At 34.6% G+C, this 22,462-nt stretch overlaps 1 protein-coding gene across 6 annotated transcripts in view; it reads left to right on the top strand.

The window, feature by feature from the left end:
• Positions 1 to 22,462, top strand: part of gjc2 (gap junction protein gamma 2) — a 222,860-nt gene that overhangs the window by 151,508 nt on the left and 48,890 nt on the right. For 2 of the 6 annotated variants that reach the window (XR_011350263.1, XR_011350265.1), the window contains 2 exons: positions 5,973 to 7,646; positions 8,827 to 8,887. The exons of 1 other annotated variant lie outside the window; for it this stretch is intronic. Coding sequence is in view for 1 of the 5 variants with exons in the window: in XM_069914890.1 (XP_069770991.1) it covers positions 5,993 to 7,228 (1,236 nt within the window). In the remaining 4 variants the exon portion in view is untranslated. 3 more of the 6 variants (XR_011350264.1, XR_011350267.1, XM_069914890.1) reach the window with 3 other exon arrangements.

Raw genomic sequence — 22,462 nt, 5'->3', positions numbered from 1 at the left:
TAATTCAATATTAGCCCATATTAGAGGATTGTCCACTTGAAACATCCTATTAATAAATTTCAACTGAGCTGATTCATAATAATTTTGAAGATTAAGAAGTTGCAAACCTCCTAGTGCATATTTCCAAGTTAACTTCTGTAATGATACCCTCACCATTTTGTCCTTCCATAAATATTTTCTCACCAAAGGAATCCTACATGGAATAGACTAAAAAAGATTATGAATTCGGGGAAAGATATTTATTTTAATATAATTAACCCGTCCTATTAACATTATGGGTAAATTCTTCCACTGGTTCAAATCATACTAGACAGTAAAGGTATTTAATTCAATTCAAATAAATTATTATAATTACTATCAATTATAATACCTAAATACTTAATACTTAATCCAATTAGACCATTTAAACTTCATAACCTGTCCACTTCAGATAAAGGCGTAATTTTGTTTTTTTCTCAGTTAACTTTATATCCTGATACCTAACCGTACTGCTCCAATCGTTTATGCAAGATCCCCAAGGATTGCACAGGGTGTGTTAAATATATCAAGACATCATCCGCAAACAAATTTATCTTATATTCATCAGAATTCACCTTAATACCTTTAATAGTACTAGCCTAACTAATCATCTGAGCCAAAGGTTCAATAACCAAAACAAACAAAGCTGGTGACAAAGGACAGGCCTGTCTGGTCGATCTAGATAACACAAAAGGTAAAGATACCTGTCCATTTGTTACCATTCTCACAGTGGGATTTTAAAATAAAGCCTTAATCCAACCAATAAAAAGAGGGCCAAAATTAAACTTTTCTAGAACTTTAAACATAAAAACATTCCACTCTATCAAAGTCCTTATCTGCATCAAGTGAAATTACCATTGGATGGTCAGATTGCTCCAGAGAAATATTAACTAAAGAAATCAACTGCTGAATAACGATTCTTAATAAAACCTGCCTTATCTACATGGATCAAGTAAGGTAAATATTTAGCCAATCTATTAGCCAGATCCTTGGCTACAATTTTATAATCCACATTTATCAAATAAATAGGTCTATAAGATCCTGCTTTCAAGGGGTCCCTATCCTTCTTAAGGATAACAGTAATAATTGCTTTGGAAAAACAATCCGGAAAGGACCTAATCTTCTCCGCTTGATCTAAAACCTCCATCAATAAGGGAAATAATAAATCTTGAAATTCCTTATAGAATTCAGAAGTAAACCCATCATCACCTGGAGACTTGCCACTCGGCATGGACCTAAGGGCTTTGATCAATTCTTTAGCAGTAAGGGAAGCATCCAATTCCCTAATATCCATATCCTTTAAAGAAGGTAAAGTTAAGCTGGATAAAACATTTTCAATTTTAACCTCATCTTGCGGTACAGTTTCTCATAAAACATACAAAACTCATCATTAATCTCTTCAGGTTTATACGTAATCATCAAATGATGCCTAATAGCATTTATTGTTCTAGAAGCCTGTTCTATTTTTAACTGCCATGCTAACACTTTATGAGCTCTCTCCTCCAATTCATAATACCGCTGCTTAGTTCTCTGTAGTTTTTCAAACTTATATGTTTGTAACGAATTATACTGTAATTTCAAATTAAATAAATGTAAGCTTTTTAAAGTTAACCTTTTTTAAGTGCATAAAATTAATGTATACAGTATATCTTCATTTTCAGAACTTTCTCAGAGAGATATGATAAAGCATTTTGATAGTTAAACCTCTGCAATGTGTGCTTTTGTAATTTAACCATATCCCAGAAAATGAATGTGAAGTGAGAATGCAGATTGAATGATATCTTTGAAGAACAGATTCATTTTGGAATGGCGAATATCAAGACAAGATATTTTTATACCCCATGCCAAATCAGACTTGTATTCGCTTTTAAAAAACGCTGTTAGAGGAACTCAGCTTGACCCATTGCCATATTCGGTAATTGACAAATTTTAAAACTCAAGCACTGCAGTTCTTTGATGAGGGCTCAAGAGGTAATACATGATTATGTCATGTCTATTATAGACAAGATATTTTGAAACCTGCCTAATAAGTATTTGTTTGTAAAAATCTACAGTTTATCACAATCATCTTTGCCTGTCAAATTATTTTCTTGCTGGCCAAAAACAGGATAATTCAATTCAGCATGCTTGAGTTAGTTTTATCATTAAATTTTAAACATCACTTTAATAAGAAATATAGTATATAATCAGAAAAATAATTTCTCTAAAATTAAATTAGAAACCCAACCCAACTTTGTGAAAATTTATGGAAATTTTAATGTATATAGTAGTCAGAAGATTGATTCCCACAAATGAACGAATTCATGGTGTATTCTTCTCTTTTGTGTAATACAAGAATTTCTATTTCTTTAATCCTCCCCACCATTTTTTAAATTGTTTCTTTCAGATATTGATGCCTCCTAGTGAATTACTTGGATGCATTGATGTTTCTTGTATTCTTTTTTAGGAATTTTTAGAGGGTGTAACCAGCAGAATAGACAGGTTGGATCAGATGATCTCATAGACACAACATAGAAACAGACCAATTGGTGCACCACATCTATGCTGACACAGTGTAGCCAAATAATGTGTATTTGGACCTCCAGAAGACCTTTGAACAATAGATTATTTGTTTTAAAAATGGAGCACATGATAAACTGGCATGGATTGAAGATTTTTTAATAGGTCAAAAATGGAACATAGGACAAAAATGGAACATAGGACAGATACAATATTTGTTCAAAACATTACCAATTCCCTTGACAGAGGAATTTTTTATAAGATTGAATAAATTAATAAGAAAGTTTTTATGGAAAGGTAAAAAATCAAGAGGAGCATTAGAAAAATTAACATGGATGTGCAAACAGTTACCAAACTTCAAAAATTATTACAGGGCAGCGCAGTTAAGATATTTATCAGATTTTTATCAGACAGAAGAAAAGCAGGATTGGATTAGGATAGAATTATAAAAATTAGGAGAAAATGTCCCGGAACATTTACTCTATAATGGGACGAGAAGCTGGTGCAATACAATAATTCACCAGTACTACATCATATACTTAAAATATGGAAGAGAATAGATGATAAATTATCAAATACCAAAAATGTTATTGACACAAAACCCATTAATCCCTTTTACAATAGATAATTTTTTTTTAAGGAATGGACTAGAAAAGGAATTAAGAGAATAGAAAACTGCTATTTAGGAAATAATTTATTAACATTTGAGCAATTAAAAGACAAATACTGAATAATGCATGGAACATTATTTGCATACTACCAGTTGAAAACCTATTTAAAAGATAAATTGAGAAATAGCCTGAGATTACCAAAGAGTAGCAGCTATGAACATTTAATCACAGACACAGTGATAGTAAAAAAAACTTTATAAAAAATCATGTATAACAAATTGCAATACAAGAAAAATGCTGAAACAAGTTATAAACCTAAACAAAGTTGGGAAAAAGATTTAAATATAAGACTAAAGAACGAAACATGGGAGGAGTTATGTGCAGGAATCACGAGGAATATAATAAATACTAGGTTACGTATGATACAATATAATTGGCTACATAGACTAAACTTTACACCTCAGAAGTTAAAAGAGTGGAATTCAACAATATCAGATAGATGCTTCCACTATAAACAAGAGACTGGAACAACATTACACGCAATTTGAACAAGTTCAAAAGTGAAAACTTTCTGGGAGGATTTAAACTTGATATTAAACAGAATTACAAAAAATAGCATATCAAAAGATCCAGAAATCTTTCTGTTAAATAACATAAAAGACAAAAAACTAGGCCTAAAATTAGACAGAGCCCAAAAAGGATTTATTATAATAGCACTCATAGCAGCAAAAAAGTATATAATGACAACTTGGAAAATGGAGACAAGCTTAAAAATACAACAATGGCACATAAAAATAGACAAGTGTATTTCATTAGAAAAAAATTACGTACTGTCAAAAAGACAAATATACTTTATTTGAACAAATTTGGGAACCATACATAGAATAGCCGATTTTGGACCTCCATCTCTTAAAGTAATATGATACAAGAACAATAATGCTTAAATATGGAAATATGGACGATACGACTTTCTTTTTGGTGTGTGTTCATATTGTTTGTTTTTGCTTTTGATTCTTATTTTAAATTATGGGGATGGGGAGGGATGAAGGGGGAGAAAAAGGAAATGTCACTGTGTATATTTTAATGATGAACACTTGTATATATTGTTATTGACATGGTTCATGGTGCAATAAACAAAATATTTTTTTAAAATGGAAAATAGGAATAGTCTAGTCATATTTTAGTTGGGAGGCTTTGACTACTGGACTGATGCAGGAGGTGGTGCTGTGACGTGGCATAATATATTCCAAAGTATTCTTTAAATTAAAATTGTTAGTGTGGAGCAGTAACGTGCTGGATCAGCAGGCAATAAGAAAACAAACAGGTTTGTGAATTTGATTGCAAGAGGCTTTGAGTGTGAGATGTATTTCTCTATGTATTTCTAGAATATTAAGTACAGTTCTAGTCTACACCTAAGGGAGAGATGAAGGGATTGCAATGATTCCTGTGATGGAAGTTTGTTTTATGAGGAAAAATTTAGCAGAGTGTACTTTCTTGAGTTTAGAGGAATGAAATGAATTGAATTACAGGTACTCCCTGACTTGCAACCTATGCGATTTACATCGATCCGCATATACCACTGATTTTTTAAATAATATATTTTACGCAGCTTATGTTGTATTTGACAAACTATAACAGGGATACACGGCATGTAAGTGCCAAAATGTGCATACTTACCTCGTTGGCTTCCCAGGGTCCGTTGAATGGGCGTGGCCATCTTGATTCCTGTGCGTATGTACGGGGCTTTGGTTGGCACATGCATGATGGGTTTGCATATTGGAGTTCGGTTGGCACATGCATGTGAGTTAAGGGCGTGAATTCAATTTCACACATGCGCCAACTGAATTCCATATGTAAACCTACCGTGCATGTGCCTACCAAAATCTCATGCATGCACACAGGAAGCAAGATGCTGTACCTAGCCTATGGACCCCGGGACACCAACTAACAAGGTTAGTACACAATTCTGACACGTCCATTCTGAGATATGGAACAGAATATGGATGTATGTTGGGGAGTACCTGTGTACACATTGTTTAAGAGACTTGACAGGCTAAATGCAGAATTTAATTGAACCATAGGGCATTACAGAACAGAAATAAGCCCCTTCAGCCCTTCTAGCCTGTGCTGAACCATTTTATTTGCTTAGTCTCATTGTCTCGCATCCAGTCCATAGGCCTCCTTATCTTTTCCATCCATGTACCTGTCCAAATGTTTCCAGAACTAGAGTTCATAGATTCAAACTAAAGGACAAAGTTGTAAATAAATCGCTTCATTTAAAAGGTAGTGAATCTTTTAATTCCATACCAAAGAGCCTGCAGAATTTCAAACATTTCCATTTATAAAATAGAGATCTAAGATCAATAGATTGTTAGATTTCAAGGAAATCAAGGGATAGGGATAAGTCTAGGAAATTGGCTATGAGGTAAAAGATCAACTGAAATTTTATGTAAAGCAAAGCACCATAAGATACTGAATAGTCCACCTTTGGTTTAATTTATAAGTATTTATGGTTAATATTTAAAGAAAATTGACATAATGTCCAAGCTAATATTTTCTCTCCTTCCATTACCACCTTGAACAGCTGAAGTGAGACCTTGTCATGGCGAATATTGCTAGCCATATGTACCTGTTTAGCATCGATACGTTCACCTCAAAATCTGCACATTGAATGTGAAATTTGTGCTGTGACATCTTAAAGACAGACAGTCTGCGGCAGTTCACTGCATACTTGCCTTTTAGGCGTTACCATTACAAATCGAATGTATTTTTCATTGTTTCTTATTTCCAACCATGCAGTTGTGGTCAATACACTAAATATATGTTGTTCTTGTTCTGTTACAGCTATTAAATGAGGAGTCCTTATGATAAATATGAGCTGGGCCTTTTTAACACGTCTTCTTGAAGAAATCCACAATCACTCCACCTTTGTTGGGAAAGTATGGCTTACGGTGCTAATAATATTCCGCATCGTGCTCACAGCCGTTGGAGGGGAATCCATTTATTCTGATGAACAAAGCAAATTTGTCTGTAATACCAAACAGCCTGGATGCGAAAATGTCTGCTATGATGCCTTTGCACCTCTCTCCCATGTGAGGTTCTGGGTTTTTCAGATCATCATAATATCAACTCCATCTGTGATGTACCTTGGCTACGCCATCCATAAAATTGCTAGATCCACTGAAGAAGACAAAAAGAACAAATGCTTTAAGAAGAAGAAAATACCAACCCTACGATGGCAAGTCCACCAAAATTCAGAACAAACTGATGAAGATGAGGAAGAGCCAATGATTTATGAAGACACAGAAAGTGAGAAAAAAGAGGTTGGCAATGATCAAAAACATGATGGGAGACGACGCATCTTGCAAGAAGGTCTAATGAAAATGTACGTTTTCCAATTGATTTTTAGGGCTCTATTTGAGGTAGGTTTCTTGTTGGGACAATATTTACTGTATGGATTTGAAGTTAATCCATCATATGTCTGCACTAGAAATCCGTGTCCTCACACAGTGGACTGCTTTGTCTCCAGACCTACAGAGAAGACAGTCTTCCTCATTGTAATGTATGTAGTCAGTTGTCTTTGCTTGATTCTTAATATCTGTGAGATGTTTCATCTGGGCTTTGGAACCATTAGAGACGTAATTCGTAGCAAGCGGCGGAACCAGAACAACAATCGACCTTTACCTCACCATTACCCTCGGAACATTCCATCATCACCACCAGGGTACAATCTGGTAGTAAAATCGGATAAGTCCACAAATGTCCCGAATGGTCTTGTTGCTCGGGGGCAACGCTTAACAAATGTAGCCCAAGACCATCAATCCACTAGTCCAGATGACAACATCCCACCTGACTTGGCCAAGCTCCACAAACACCTGAAAGTTGCCCAAGAACAGTTGGACATTGCTTTTCAGGGTTATAATATGCAAGAAAATGCACAGAAATCTAGGACCAGCAGCCCAACATCAGGAGGTACTGTAGCAGAACAGAACCGTGTCAACACAGCCCATGAGAAACATGGAACTAAGCCCAAACCTGGTTCAGAAAAAGGCAGCCCCAGCAGCAAATCTGGAAATGGAAAAACATCTGTTTGGATTTAACTTGTGTTTATATGCAATTCAATTTACAAATGGTCTACATAAAAAAAAATGGTGATATAATGTCATGCGTATTTTTCTACAATCTTCTATCCATTATAATACCATCACAACAGTTTGGTTCTGCGGGTTACTGGAGTATAGTTTGAATTCAGTGCTTCCAGCATGACATTTTTCATGATGTGACGGATCATATAATTAGTTATGTGTGCCTGATTTCCTTATCATCAAAATCAGTAGAGGGTCCCAATAGCCAGGCATAATTTTCTGTGTACCAGTTCACTGAACCGTACTGAGTTCATAGGGGATATCTCTTCCCAAAGGTAAGTGCTTGTGCTCATTTATCAAACTACAGAAATGATTTATTGTACTTGAAGATTAACTGACAGATAACGGTTGTCTTCATTTAAAGAGCTGTTGGGTCAGTATTCTCTATCTTTCTTTCTTGCTATGTGCCTACTTCACAAAAAAGATCATTATTTAAATTATTTTAATTTTATTTTCTAGTAGCTATTTCACGTTATGGTCTTGGGCAGGTCATAACAAATATGATAAACTTAAAAGTAGAAATATATGTACTGACGTGATTTTTAAAAGCTATGATTCTTTCTCAACTATATTTTATTGTTTTCTTCCATGTGACGGAGACACTATACTCAGTCCCACATTCTTTTGCCATCTGCCAGGATTCAAAATGAACATTTTCATATAGTATTGTACTTGACTCAGATTCTTTCTGTTTGCATATTTATTTATTATTGTCCAAATGATTTTGCTTCTAATCTAATTTTGTTGATTTTTGTCCATAAAAAAAAAATCAAACTAATTATGACAAAGTTGCACATTTTATCTTAAGAGAGATGTTGATCTGTGGAATATGTTTGTCATGTTGGCCAAGGAATGTAGGAACCATATTTTGAGATGCCTCACTTTTTTTAATTAAGAAAATGTAATTAAAAAGTGAGAGATTAAAATTGCTGGGGATGTTGCCATTATCTCAAAATGCTCATCTCGAATTTTTCATTAAATGGTATTGATTTGTAAAGGACATTGGCCCCCACACCTATGCATCTAATGAAGAATGATTTGTAGGACTGCAAATTGAACTTTGTGCTTCTCTGTACTTCAACTAAAGGTCACAGTATAAACTATGCACAGAACACATCAATGATTAATCTAGCAATTTCCAGCAAACAGAAATAATTTTGAAACATTTAGACTTTAACCTGGAAGTTTTGATAAATTGTTTGGCAACATTTGTTAAATAAAAGGCAGGAAATGTTTGAAATATCCAGCAGGTTGATCATAGAATTTTTTAGCATAGAAATGTTAACCACAGCAGTAGCAGTTAGTGTAATGCTATTATAGCACCAGTGACCCAGTTCAAATTCGGCACTGTCTATAAGGAGTTTGTGTGTTCTCCTTATGTACACATGAGTTTCCTACCACATTCCAATGATGTACAGGGTCATTTGGTCATATGGATGTATTTAAACAAATGGGCCGGAAGAGCCTATTACCAAGCTATATCTCTGAAAAAAAAAATGTACAAAGAATTATCTACTTAAATTCATTTCCAATATTTATTTATTCATTCACAGAATATAGCTGTCAAGGCCAACATTTTGTTGCTCTTCCCTAATGGTCCTCAAGAAGGTGATGGTGAGAAACTTTCTTGAGCTACTGCAGATTTTCTATATAAAGTGTTGTTATCTGGAATTTTGAACCAGCAAGAATTATGATACATTTCCAAGATGGTAAGATGTGTGACTTGGAAATAACCTTGTAGGCGTTCTTACTTTCCACTGCCATTTTTCCATTTTGATGGTAATTGTAGGTATTGCAGTTTGACATATTGCTGCATCCCCTTTACTCGGCCGCGGCAGGAGTAAACGCACGCAGGCCGATTCCAGGGTGCACCGCTCCATCACTGTGGAGAGCGGTCGTAGATCTCCAGATATGGTTCGACCTAAAAGGGGAGGCAGGCCTCTTCAGCCCGGTTGAGCAACCTGCATAGGAGAAGGTCACTCCGATATAAAATCTACGACCCAAGGACCTCGCTGCCACGTCCCAGCTTGCTCGGCCATGGCACACGAACCGTGGGTGTAAAGGGTGGGGCCAGTGCTGCGCACACTGCACTCCACCTAAAAGCTCCTTTGCGCAGGCCCGAGGACAGGTCCATGTCCTCCCCCTCAAGTTTGACATAACCACTTAATAATGGTGATGCCATTGAATTCTGGGAATGCAGGGTGACTAGATTACCTTATTCTTTATCAGAATTTACACTACAGTGCATTGACAATTTTTTTTCTCTGATAAAATCTTATAATTTGTACATTTCTACATTTTATACTTCAATCCTTGGCAGATTGGAGATCTAAGATGGATTGTTAAAACAAATTAGAAATTAAATAGATAAGTTGGGGGAAAGAATACTGTAAATTAAATTTATGATAAAATTAATTTTGATCAATTCTAAACTTTAAGTTGAAAGCATTAAAAAGGAGTTTACTGAAAAAATTGCTAGTTGCCTTCTGAAAGTCACTTAGAAATGTGTTTAGCAGAAATTACACCTTTGTTTCATGTATGCTTCATAGAATATTTTTGGCAATTCATTCTAAATGGTGTTAAGAATAAACCGATGGTGTGGGTTATTTATTTTGCCAATTTTGCATTATTCTTTTTAAACATAATACAATCCCCTTCAAACTATTGGTACTCAGTAGTAGAAACAATTGTTCAGTGCCAGAAAGAACATGTACAATCATGTAATATGCACATAATGATATTTTATAAGTAATGAACAATAATGGATGCACTATGTGCCTGTTAATAAAATAGACAACTTTAATTTCCATTCCCTGATCTCCTTAGACTACTGTGGAAGTAAAGTAGCAGCTATAGCGGAGATGAAGGGTAGCTTAGTTAGAACCATTGAACACCTCAGGACAGAAACAGGCCTCCTCAGCCTCCCTAGTCTGTGCCAAACCATTTTTTTTTTTGCCTAGTCCCACTGACATATCCACTCCATAGTCCTCCATATCTCTCCCATCCATGTACCTGTCCAAATTCTTCTTAAATGTTAAAATTGAGCCTGCATTCACCACCTCAGCTGCCAGCTCATTCCACGCTTCCACCACTCTCTGTGTGAAGAAGTTCCCCCTAAACTTTTCCCCTTTCACCCTTAACTCATGTCCTCTGGTTTGTATCTCACCTACCTTCAATGGAAACAGCCTATTTAAATTTACTCTGTCGGTCCTCCTCATCATTTTAAATGCCTCTATCAAATCTCCCCTCATTCTTTTATGCTCCGGGGAATAAAGTCCTAACCTGTTTTACCTTTCCCTGCAACTCAGTTCCTTAAGTCCGTGCAACTTCCTAGTCAATCTTCTCTGCACTTTTTCTATCTTATTGATATCTTTCCTGTAGTTAGGTGACCAAACCTGCACACAATACTCCAAATTTAGCTTCACCAATGTCTTATACAATTTTACCATAACATCCCAATTGATTTGCTCCACAATCTTTCTTGGTCCTTCTTGAGTTAATAAGTAAGTGAACAGGAGTAAATACTACAGATTTAAATATCTGCAATACCTCATGCGTCTCAAGTAAAGGAATTTGAGGATAGCTATCTTTTATAGGGAATCTAGACCCTCTCATTCTCCTTCCTTCTGTGGAAGTAACTGACTTTCCCTTGAGATTTTCAACTGGTAGAGTCTGCAGGATCGAGGCATCAATTTGTAATTTTCAGTGAACAGATGAACGACAGCTCGTCCTGAACAAAAAAATAATAATTAATTGTTTCGAGCTTTACAATTCACAACTAAAATTGTCAGTGGCTGCCCCACTTTGTTTTTGTGTACCAAATGGTGCACATTTTTGTTTTTCAATTCCAGTTCAAGCAAATTTTGTTCTGTTTGTTAATGGAAAAGTTAATGCAGCATTTATCCTAGTGTTCTTATGGCATGATATTGAAGTATTCCCAATCAGATATGACAGTGAAACATAGCTAACATCACTTAGTGTGAATTTATTTTTTATTTCAAACTTTTTAAAATCTGTATGAATCCTTTTCATGATACAGTCAGCTCAAGATAGCTGAAATATTGGGATGAATGAAATATATGCCCAGGACAAATGGTTTACAGGTCACACATTACAAATCTACTCTACATTGGAAATAAAATTATATTACCTGCTACTGTGAACTTTATTTTCCTTTGCAGTGAAAATCAGGATCAATCTCTTTGCTTGTTCAGCACTTATAATATTCAGCAAGTGTGATTTTTTTTAAAGGAAGTTTAAAGTTCCTCAGCTGAGGAAATTAGAATTAATTTCTTTAGATGTAAATTTATTTGATGAGAAATGAGGGAATACATACAACAACTGCATTTTTAGATCCGTATTGTTGCAATTATACCGTGAAAAGAGTGTGTAGGTGGATTTTATTTTAAAAGAATACAATTTCAATGGCTAAGTAAACTGTTTCTCATGCACTCAGAGCAAGCATTCAGTTATTCCTTTCTAATATGATGCTACAAAAATGCTGCATGCACACAGGAGGTTGAGTCTTGAAAAAGGAGTTGAATTAAGGCCTACCATGTGTTTATAACATTTCATGTTTCAGATTTTCAACACTTGTTGCATCTTGTCTTTAAATATAAATGTTACCTTTATGATGTGTATTTAACCATTAACCATTTATGGAGCGGAAACAGGCCATGTTGGCCTTTCGAGTCCGCACCGGTTCACTGATTTTGTGCGCCCTCTTCAGGCATTGGTCCCGGTAGATCTTCATCAAAATTCAATTATCCACTGTATATGTGTGAAAAAGAAATAGTGTATATCATGGCTAATGTGATTTATGGTGTGAAAAAAAAAAAAAAAAAAAAAAAAAAAATTCAATTATCATGTTATAAAGTGCAATATTACACAAAATTCACTTCATTCAGACATAAAATAGAGATACATTAGCAGAAAGTTAAATGAAGTGCTTCTTTCATTCATGTGCAGTATCTGTTTATATTGAAATGTAGGTTAACTGAGAATAGATATGAACAGTTTATGTTGGATCAAACCAAGTTGGAGAACTCTGGAGTAAAATCTTCAGTGTTATGTCAAGACGAGAGAAATCCAGGAACTGCTTCAGATATAAATTTGGAATTCCCCTATTCACTGTGATTGCAGAGCAGATAGGGGAGTTTCATGCAACCTCTATTTCCTGACAGACAGAAGAAAGATAACGGTAACATAACCCTGATCATATTGTGGACCGAAGAGTCCCTTCAGTGCTGAATGTTCTATCCAGGCTCTCCCTGGATGTCCCAGTAACATTCTCATAATTTCTTTGCACCCTTCCCAACTTAATGGCATCCTTTGTATGTCAAGGTGACCAGAGCTGCACACAGTATTACAAATAAGGCCTCACTAATATCTTGCATAGTGGTAATCTGAGAAGAGAGGCTGAGATTTTCAATGTAACCAAGCCTTGGAGCTACCTTGTGACAAAATGTTTGATGTCAGCCATAATACTCATGTTAAAGTTAGCTGGGTCAATGGATTGCACATTGCTTTTAATTCCACTACATCAGTGCAGCATTTCTATTTAAATGTATTTTGGTGATTCTTGACAGAAAAACGTGGAAAATGCAAACTTAATTAAAGATAAGATACTGTAAGATCATATGGCAACCCCCAGGGAAATGAAATATCTTTGTAATCTGATCATTGAATTTGTGGTGCATTATTGATCCAAAGAGAAAAGAACAGTTTCAAACAAAAACAATTGAAATGATAAAACGTACATTTGGAGCTCATCTCTGCAGAAAGTATAAATTATGCAAGGTCATGTATTAATTAGCCTTAAAGGATCCCTCTGATCCAGGTGTATGAAACACTGAGGATGTATATTTAAATAATGTTATCAAAGTCATGGTACAAAATTTTAGCAGATATGCAGACCAAGATCCACTATTTATTGACAGTAGCTAGTTTTTGTTTGGTAATTGATTTGATTATAATGAATCTAACTCTTGACAGATTCCTGCTGTACCAATGATCACAGATTGCAAGAAACAACTTTGTAACCTTTTAATTAGTATTTAACACTCTCTTTCGATATATCAGATTCTGTTCAGATTAAAATTGACATTATAAAAAAGCTGACAGAAGGATTTGATTAACCATCTGCACAATTAGATTATGCATGCTCGGGGTACATTTTGTCTTTGCTGCTTTGAAGATTGAATGACATGAGTGAATGTGGTCTTTGTCATGCGTTGCACTGGTGACTATTAAAGGCATCCTGCTTAACTGCTACCTACTGCCTTGACATCCAAAACTATAACCGCCGTAATGCTGAAAATCTCAAATAAAACAAGCTACTGGAAATACTAATCAGTATAGTCCTGCAGCGTCCATGGGGAAAATAATATTTCATTAATATGACTTTTAATCAGAAGTGGGAGGATTAAACAAAAGGGAAAGCCAGTGATAAGGTGAAGACCAGGGCACATTGGAGGGCACATGGAATTTGCTCTCTGGAATTTGCTTTTCTGGACGAATTCAAACAAAACATCAGACAGAATTTTAAACATTCAACTTAGTAAAATTAAACCATTACAGAACTCAATTAATTTTCTTAACTATTCCAATCAATGGGATTATTAGAAGGGGACACTTTTCTTCAGAAGCCTCCAGTTAGTCAAACTTACCCTGCATTATATTTTTAAACTTGCTCTGTTGAGAATTACAGCTTAAAATAGCTTCTTAAGGTTTCGATGGAGCTTCTTTTCTGTTGTATGAATTTTGATAAAGTATGATATTTAATTTGAAATATTTGTAGATCTGAAATGTGGTTCTATGTAATTTTAGCAGAAGGAAGTCAGGAAACCTGAGAATTAATATTTAAGAATGTATGCCATTTCTCCAGGTGTAGTTACTGTCCACTTTATTACATTAGATATGCCACATATTCCTGCTATATTTATTGTGTGGTAGGTGAGGGAATAAAAGACATAAAATTTCTCTTGCCCAACTGCATGTGTAATACCCAGAAATTCCACCCTCCATGCCCTCACCTCACCCCGTTTTAACCAGAATGTTGAATGATTGTTCCTGAACGAGAGTTGTACGTACAGTAGGTTATTCATCCCACTTACTTTAAAAATTCAACATATTTCCAATCTTCTTTTCAAGGTGAATAATATCAAACAAAAGTAACAAAACGTTAACCTGAACCACAAGGTCACAGACTGATCTTCAATCCTGATATCAACTCTATTATTTTTCTTCATCACCCCAGCCTCCTAATTAGTATCAATTCCCATGAAAAACTGATGGTAGGTCATCTCCATGCAGAAAGCCCTTCCTATATTATTGGCTTCATTTGGAAAAAAGCAGGAGATTCAGGGAATTCATGTGCTATTGGCTAATTCAAATATTGGCTAATTTAAAGCTAATTTCTTCTGGTGCAACCTTGCAATGCTGACAATAGTTCAATTAATTACAGGTGTAAGTGGGCAGATTTTATTGAGATAAAAATATATTTTGGGAAAATAAAATACAAAGCAATTAATTAATAAAACATTGCTTATATACATTATGATCTTATTACTTGATTCATTTATTAGAACAGGCTGTTCACCCCAAGTGTCTATGCTGAACATCATTCACAAATCAAATTAAAACACTGCACTTGATAGATATCCCTCCGTCCTCTTCATATTTGTGTATCTATCTAGAAACTCCTTAAATGCTAATATTGTATGTTTCTACCACTAACCCTTGCAACCTATTCTAGGCATCCACCGATCTCTTGTGTAAAAACTTTGCCCCACTCTTTTCCCATAAACTTCCACCCCCTCAAATTAAATGCATGTCCTCTTGTGTGTAACGGTTTTATAGTGGGATAAGGATTCTGATTGTTCATCCTGTCAATGCTTCTAATAATTTTATAAAATCTGTTGGGTTTATAAAACCTCTTTAGCTTCCTATGCTCTGGAGAAAATAACCCAAATTTATCTTACCTCTTCTAATTCAATCATCCCCTCTAAACCATACACCTGGTCAAGTTCTTCTGTGCCTTTTCCAAATCCTCCCATTGTTCTGTAAAGAGGCTTCCAGAATTGCACACCATAGTCCAAGTGTGGCCTAACCAAAGTTTTGTATAGCTACAATATGTTTGCCTTCTGGGGGCATGGCAAGATGGCATAGAAGAAAGACATGCATTCCACCTTTCCCCAGCTGGATCACTAAATACCCAATTTTTAAAAAGTGGTTAAAAATAATATTTACGGTTGTTTTAATAACAGTGATTGATGATGGCATCTAATGTGAAAAAACTTAAACCTCAACTTCAGAAAAAATTACCATACAAAAGTGTGGAAGAATTGAGGTCTACCTGCATAGCTGTATCCGCGGAATCGTCGTTGGGAGTCTCCAAGCCTCAGAGGACTCCAGCCCATTCGGGTTTGACTCTGGCGCCGATCCTGCCTCCGCAAGATGATGCTGACACCTTGGTGAGCTCGGCCATTGCCGACCCGCATTCACGTGAAGCCGTGTGTGCGGATGGCATGTCCGACAAGGGGACTCGTGACCTCACTGGGCGGCCTGGGGGTGGGCAGTGTAGCGTCGGAGAATGCTCCTGCGCATCCGGCGGCTTTGCCCGGCTTGCGTGGGGCATCCTGGGTCCGAGAATTGCTGGATAAAATATGGCCTGTGGGGGAGCCTGAATGGCGGCATCCCGAAGAGGTCAGGGAGCCGGGGTCGGGTGTTCAGACCCACAGCCGTTCAGCTAAAGGATCTACAATGACTGAGGAAGAAGAGGAACTTACCTTATTGGAATTCGTCCAGGAGGGAGGAGCCTGTAGTTAAAGGAGGTAGACCTCAAAAAGTGGAGGTGGAATCTGGAATGAATTCAGTGTTTACTGTTTTGGAAGGGATTGCTTGTCAAATGCATAATATGTCAAAACAAATATCAACTCAGGTGAATCAAGGAATTATGGAGATTAAAATAAAAATGAATACCCTGTGTGATGAAATGTCAACTGTGAAAAAGGAAATGACTGTAGTTAAGGGTGATATTAATAGATGTAAAAAATCAGTTGATACTGTGCAAGCTAATTTTAAGAAAATTGTAAAAGCCTTTTTTGAGTGTCAAAATCAGGTGGAACGTGATAGAGAAAAAATGGAAAAAGTGGAACGTTCTTTTGTAGATTGGGGGATTCAAAAAAGATTTAATGAAGAAGATTGATTCATTGGAAAATCAAAGCTGAAGGAATAATGTGAAAATAGTTGGTCTTCCAGAGGACATTGAAGGTGCCGATCCTATAAAAAAAATTAAGTATTGGATCCCAGAGGTACTGGATAAAGAGCTTTTTCCTGAAGGCTTGGAATTGGATCAGGCTCACAGAGCTCTGAGAAGGAAGCCACTTCCAGGACAAACACCGAGAGCAGTCTTGGTTCGTGGTTTAAAATACCAAGATAGAGAAATTATTCTACGTATGGCAGTACAGAAAGCACGGCAGAATCAGTCTCCATTAATGGTTCAAAATTACAGAGTGTTCTTTTATGCCGATTTGAGCCAAGAGGTTATTAAAAGATGACGAGAATTTAATACGGCCGAAGATGTTTTGTGGTGAAAAGGCTACAAGTTTGCTTTACGTTATCCTGCAATTTTAAGGTTTTTTATGGAAATTTTCAATCTCAATTCTTTGAGAATGATCATGATGCTTCGGTTTTTGTTAATTCTTTGCCGGAACTACGAAGAAATGGGCGTTCTCCTCCGTTGTCTCCTAAGAGGAGGGGAAATGGAAATGGACATGGTTATGGAAAGAAAGAAGATCCGGAGCAGTGGTTGGGCTTGGAATCATTGGGCTATGTTTTATTGCGTTTAAATAATAAATGTATCTGGCTGGAGTGGGGGGTGGAGTGACACTGGAAACTTTTATAGTCATCTGCTGCGAGTGGGCTTACCACACCCAGATTTTTGGGTATTACTACCTTAAGGTGGTTTTCTTCTGTATTTTTTCTGTTATATTTTTTTTAAAAAATTGAGGGTTTTTTTCTTTGGAAGAATTATAGAAGGGAGCATTATTTTATAGTGTGTAAATATATTAGTAGTTAAAAAAGATGTCTAAATTGAATTTTGCAACTTTTAATGTTCAGCGATTAAATAATCCAATCAAGAGAAAGAGAATATTGGCTATAAAAAAAATTAAAATTGTTATTGCTTTTTTACAAGAAACACATTTGACTGAAAAAGAACATTTGAAATTGAAAAGAGATCGGGTTGGTCATGTTTTTTCTTCTTTTAATTCTAAGGCAAGAGGAGCAGTGATTTTGATTCATAAAAATGTACCATTTGAATTGAAATCTTCAGTATGCTGGCAGAGTATTAAGAGTGAACTGTAAATTTTTTGCTGAATTTTAGACTTTGCTGAATCTTTATGCCCCTAATATAGATGATGAGCAGTTTATTTCAGAAGCTTTTTTACTGTTAACTCAAGCTAATGAAAATGTCTTAGTTGGTGGTGATTTTAATTGTGTTTTGGACCCTTTATTGGACAGAAATACAAAAAGTATAAGATGGGAACACAAATTAATGCATTAATGAAAGATTTAAATTTGGTGGATAAGATTTTTCTTTTTATTCTTCACTACATGATTCACTTTCTAGAATTGATTTGTTTTTGGTATCAGCACATTTACAAGGTAGAGTATTAAGAGCTGAATACAAAAGTAGAATTATATCAGATCATTCATTATTACTTTTTTCTTGTGCAAGTTTGGAGGTAGTACGTCCATTGTTTAGATGGAGGTTTAATGCAATGTTATTGAAAAAAACAGTTTGTTATTTTTGTTAAAGAGCATATCTCTTATTTTTGACTGAGAATGTAAATTCTATGGATAGTCATTTTGTAATATTGGATGCTTTAAAAGCTTATTTGAGGGGGAAGATTATTAGTTATTCTACGAAAGTTAAGAAACAATGTATGGCAGAAAGTTTAGAGTTAGAAAATAAGATTGCTGAGTTAGAGAAATATTTTCAGAAAGGTGTAACAGAAAATAAAAAAGTCATATTAGCGAGGTTGAGATTACATTATAATACTTTACAAACATCAGTTTGAGCGCTTAATTAATTGATATAAACAACATTATTATGAGTTGGGGGAAAGAGCTTATAAGGTACTTGCTTGGCAATTGAAAGCTGAACAGACATCTTGGACTATTAATGCTGTTAAGGAGAATTCAAAAGTTACTTATAAACCTCAAGAAATTAATGACCAGTTTTATTCATTTTATCTAAAATTATATACTTCTGAGGGAGGAAAGGATAATGGTTCTATTGAATCTTACTTATCTAAATTATAGTTACCGGTATTAGATGGAAATGATGTTCAGGAATTGGAATCTCCATTTACGGAATTTGAAATTAAGAAAGCTATTCAGGAAATGCCTAATGGAAAGTCCCCAGGGGATAATGGATTCCCTGTGGAATTTTATAAACTTTTTTATGACAATTTTTCTAATGTATTTGGAGAAGTGTTGAATCAAGTTACTGAAGATCAGAAGTTACCAGAATCATGTTTAAGTGCTTTAACTGTCATTCCAAAAAAAGATAGAATTTCATTAAAATAGTCTTCATATAGACCTATTTTTAAAATTAAATTTAGATTATAAAATAATAGCGAAAGTATTAGCTAATAGACTTGCTAAATATTTACCAAAATTGGTATATATTGATCAAACAGGTTTTATTAAGAATAGAAATGCATCGGACAATATATTTCAATTAAAACCATTCTATGTTGGTTGCGTTAGATGCAGAAAAAGCTTATGATAGGGTTGAGTGGGATTTTTTTATTTAAAGTGTTTGAGAAATTTAAAATCAGCCCTTTTTTATTGGTTGGGTTAATGCTTTATATACGAACCCGATTGCTTGGGTGGTGACGAATGGACAGATTTCTTTACCATTTAAATAGACTCATTCAATTTGACAGGGCTATCCATTGTCACCAGCCTTATTTGTGTTGGTTATTGAACCGTTAGCTCTGGCTATTAGACAAAATGAAGAAATTAGAGGGATGAGGGTTAAGAATGAAGAATATAAAATTAATTTATTTGTGGACGATGTGTTGGTATACTTGATGGGACCGGAACGGCCGTTGAAACAATTGCCAGAGTGTTTGCTGAAATTTGGAGAATTATCGGGATATAAAGTTAATTGGGATAAAAGTGAAATTTTACCAGTTGGAGTGGGAGATTATTCTGAACTTAAAACTATTACAAAATTAAGGTGGACAAGTAAAATTAAATATTTAGGTGTGTTTATGAATACTAATTATCAATTATTATATCAATTAAATTATGTACCTATATTAAGACGGATTAAAGCAGATTTGATTAAGTGGGAATATATTCCATTAACTTTGATTGGTCGGGTTAATTGTATTAAAATGAATATTTTTCCTCGAATTCAATATTTATTTCAGTCAATACCTTGTTTACTTTCCAAGGGCTTTTTTCAAGATTTGAATAAAGTAGTGCGAGAGTTTTTATGGAAAGGTAAATTAGCTTGAGTGGCGTTGCATAGACTTACATGGAAGTATACTTCAATGACCACATTTTCAAAATTATTATGAAGCGGCCCAGTTGAAGTTTATTAGTAGATTGATGGATTTAGATCAGCCTCCTAGCTGGGCTAAAGTGGAGATGGCATGTATTTCTTGGGTTGAAATACATGAATTTATATTTCATTGGAATTTGATTTTGTTACAGCAATATGAATGCCGATATTGAAACATTTGTTAAAGATTTGGATTTTAAAAAACAGGGTGTTAGGGTCAAAAGATAAATTATTCCATTGTATAACCTTTTTCAAGGTTTAATAATCATTTAAAGATTTGGGATTCTAAAGGTATAAAGACAATACAAGATTGTTTTGTAGAGGGGCAATTTCTTTCTTTTAATTAATTGAGAAAAAGGTTTGATATACCTGTAAATTCTTTGTTTGCGTATTATCAACTTAGAATTTTGATAAAAGATAATTATGGTGGTGAGATGATTTTAGTTACTTTGTCGAGATTTGAATTTTTGATTTCCTCTATACCGAAAAAGGGTTATATTTCAGTTATGTATAATTTGTTACAAGATAGTATGGATAAGTCAGATTGGGAGAAATCTAAACTTAAATGGGAGAGTGATTTAGTATTTATTTTTCCCGAAGATGATTGGGTGAAAATGTGTCAGGACAATGTAATTAAATTGACTAATGTAAGATATGGAATAGTTAATTATAATTTTTTGACCACAGAAAAGCTAAAAAAAAAAATATGGGTTTAGTAATTCAGATTCTTGTTTTAGATGTGGCTCATGTATAACCATATAACCATTTACAGAGTGGAAACAGGCCATGTCGGCCTTTCGAGTCCGCACCGGTTCACTATGTGTGTGCAAATTCAAGAAATGTTCTTTGGTTCATAGTTCAATCTCACTTCTCCTTCTTCCAAGTTCTCTGGTTGCAGGCAATCACCATACTGTGCACAGAGGGAATAGGAAATTGATTTTTTGGACTTGTGTTAAAGTTCAATCATTTTGGCAAGGAATTAAAGTAATTTTGGAAAAATTATATAATTTTATATTACTGTTAGATCCAACAATTTTTTTGTTGGGAAATTTGTATTCATTAAGGGGAATGGGATTGGACAAAATTCAAATTGCTTTTGTATGTTTGGTGTTATCTGTAGCATATAAATGTGTTGCTAGTACTTCAAAAGATGATACTGAGATTAATATACACATTGGAACAATGAATTGAAAGTATGTGTTGTCAAGGAAAAAATTACATAATTTCCATGATAATTCTTATTCTTTTGTTAGTAAGTGGTCTCCGTATTTGAAATATATGCATTTAGATATACTTTGATATGTTATTAACATTTATAATATTTTCTTTTTACATATATATAATTTTTTTTCTCCCCTTAAGGGAGTTGGCTGTAGGGGTGGGAGGGTGGGATGGGTGTTAATGTAAAGTCTTTTTTTCTTGATTATTTGTATACTGTATGTTATGTTTTATTTTACTATCTTTTAAATAAAGTTTGAAAAAAATGTATTTGCCTTCTTTACAAACCAATCTACTTGCCTGACCATTTTCAATAAGCTATGAACCCAGATGGCTTTGGACATTAATCCTTTTAAAAGCTCTACCATTAACTGTATACATTCCTCTTACATTTGACCTCCCAAAGTTCAATACCTCACATTTGTCTGAATTAAACTCCATCTGCCATTTCTCTATCCAGATCTATATCCTGTTGCAGTCTTTAATAGCCCCCTCTCCAGACTGTCCACAACTCTTACCAATCTTAGTATCATCTGCAAACTCAGTTACTCACCTACTTTTTTCATCCAAGTTATTTTAATATATAGCAATGTTAACACTGAAAGTATCCTCAACACAAACTCTATCACTTTGGTAGAAAAAAGGTCAAGATAAGGATACTCACAAACTTTCTTGTTATCTTGTTTTTTTTGTATGTTTAATCTATCTCCGGGTAGTATATTGATTTTGTTCCTTTTACATTTGTTTAGAGTAAAATTCTTAATTGACCAATGACCCTTTTGGCAACTACTACTTAAATAAGCTCATAAAGCTAGAATTGCTCTGTTTCAAATACCTACCAGAAACTTTACAAGAATTTTCACAGTATTTTTACCCAATGCAGCCATTATGCTTCATTTTATTTGATTTGAATCTTAAGAATTAGTTCAAAGGTGAATACTATATAAACTTGGTCCCAATATGCAAGGCTATAATCCTGAAAAATTGTTTGGCCTTCATTAGCTACAGTTTGCAGAGAACGTGGGGCAGGAGTTAACAAATGGGAAAGATACATCTCTTCTTTAATTCCATATACGAAAGGTCATGAAATATAATTTCCATATTGCACTACATGACTACCATTTTTCAGAAAAATAAGTGCCTTTTAGTTCTCAGTGACTAAATGTGTTGGTTTTTTTAAAAACTGTCTTCATTTCTCCAAATGGAAGATACTTAAATTCACAAAATCAAAATAACACACATCTTCAGATGGCTATGAATAAAGTAATCCTATTTATGATCAATTTTTTAAAAGTAACTAATATTGATATAAACTGTTGAGAGGAGGATAGCATACAAAGAGTCATAACAGGCAAAATATCCAGGTGTAAATTTTGACATTTGTTTAT

Source organism: Narcine bancroftii, chromosome 1 (genome assembly GCF_036971445.1).
Source record: "Narcine bancroftii isolate sNarBan1 chromosome 1, sNarBan1.hap1, whole genome shotgun sequence".
In the NCBI taxonomy this organism is placed as follows: Eukaryota; Metazoa; Chordata; class Chondrichthyes; order Torpediniformes; family Narcinidae; genus Narcine; species Narcine bancroftii.
This window is presented reverse-complemented; position numbering and strand designations above follow the sequence as displayed.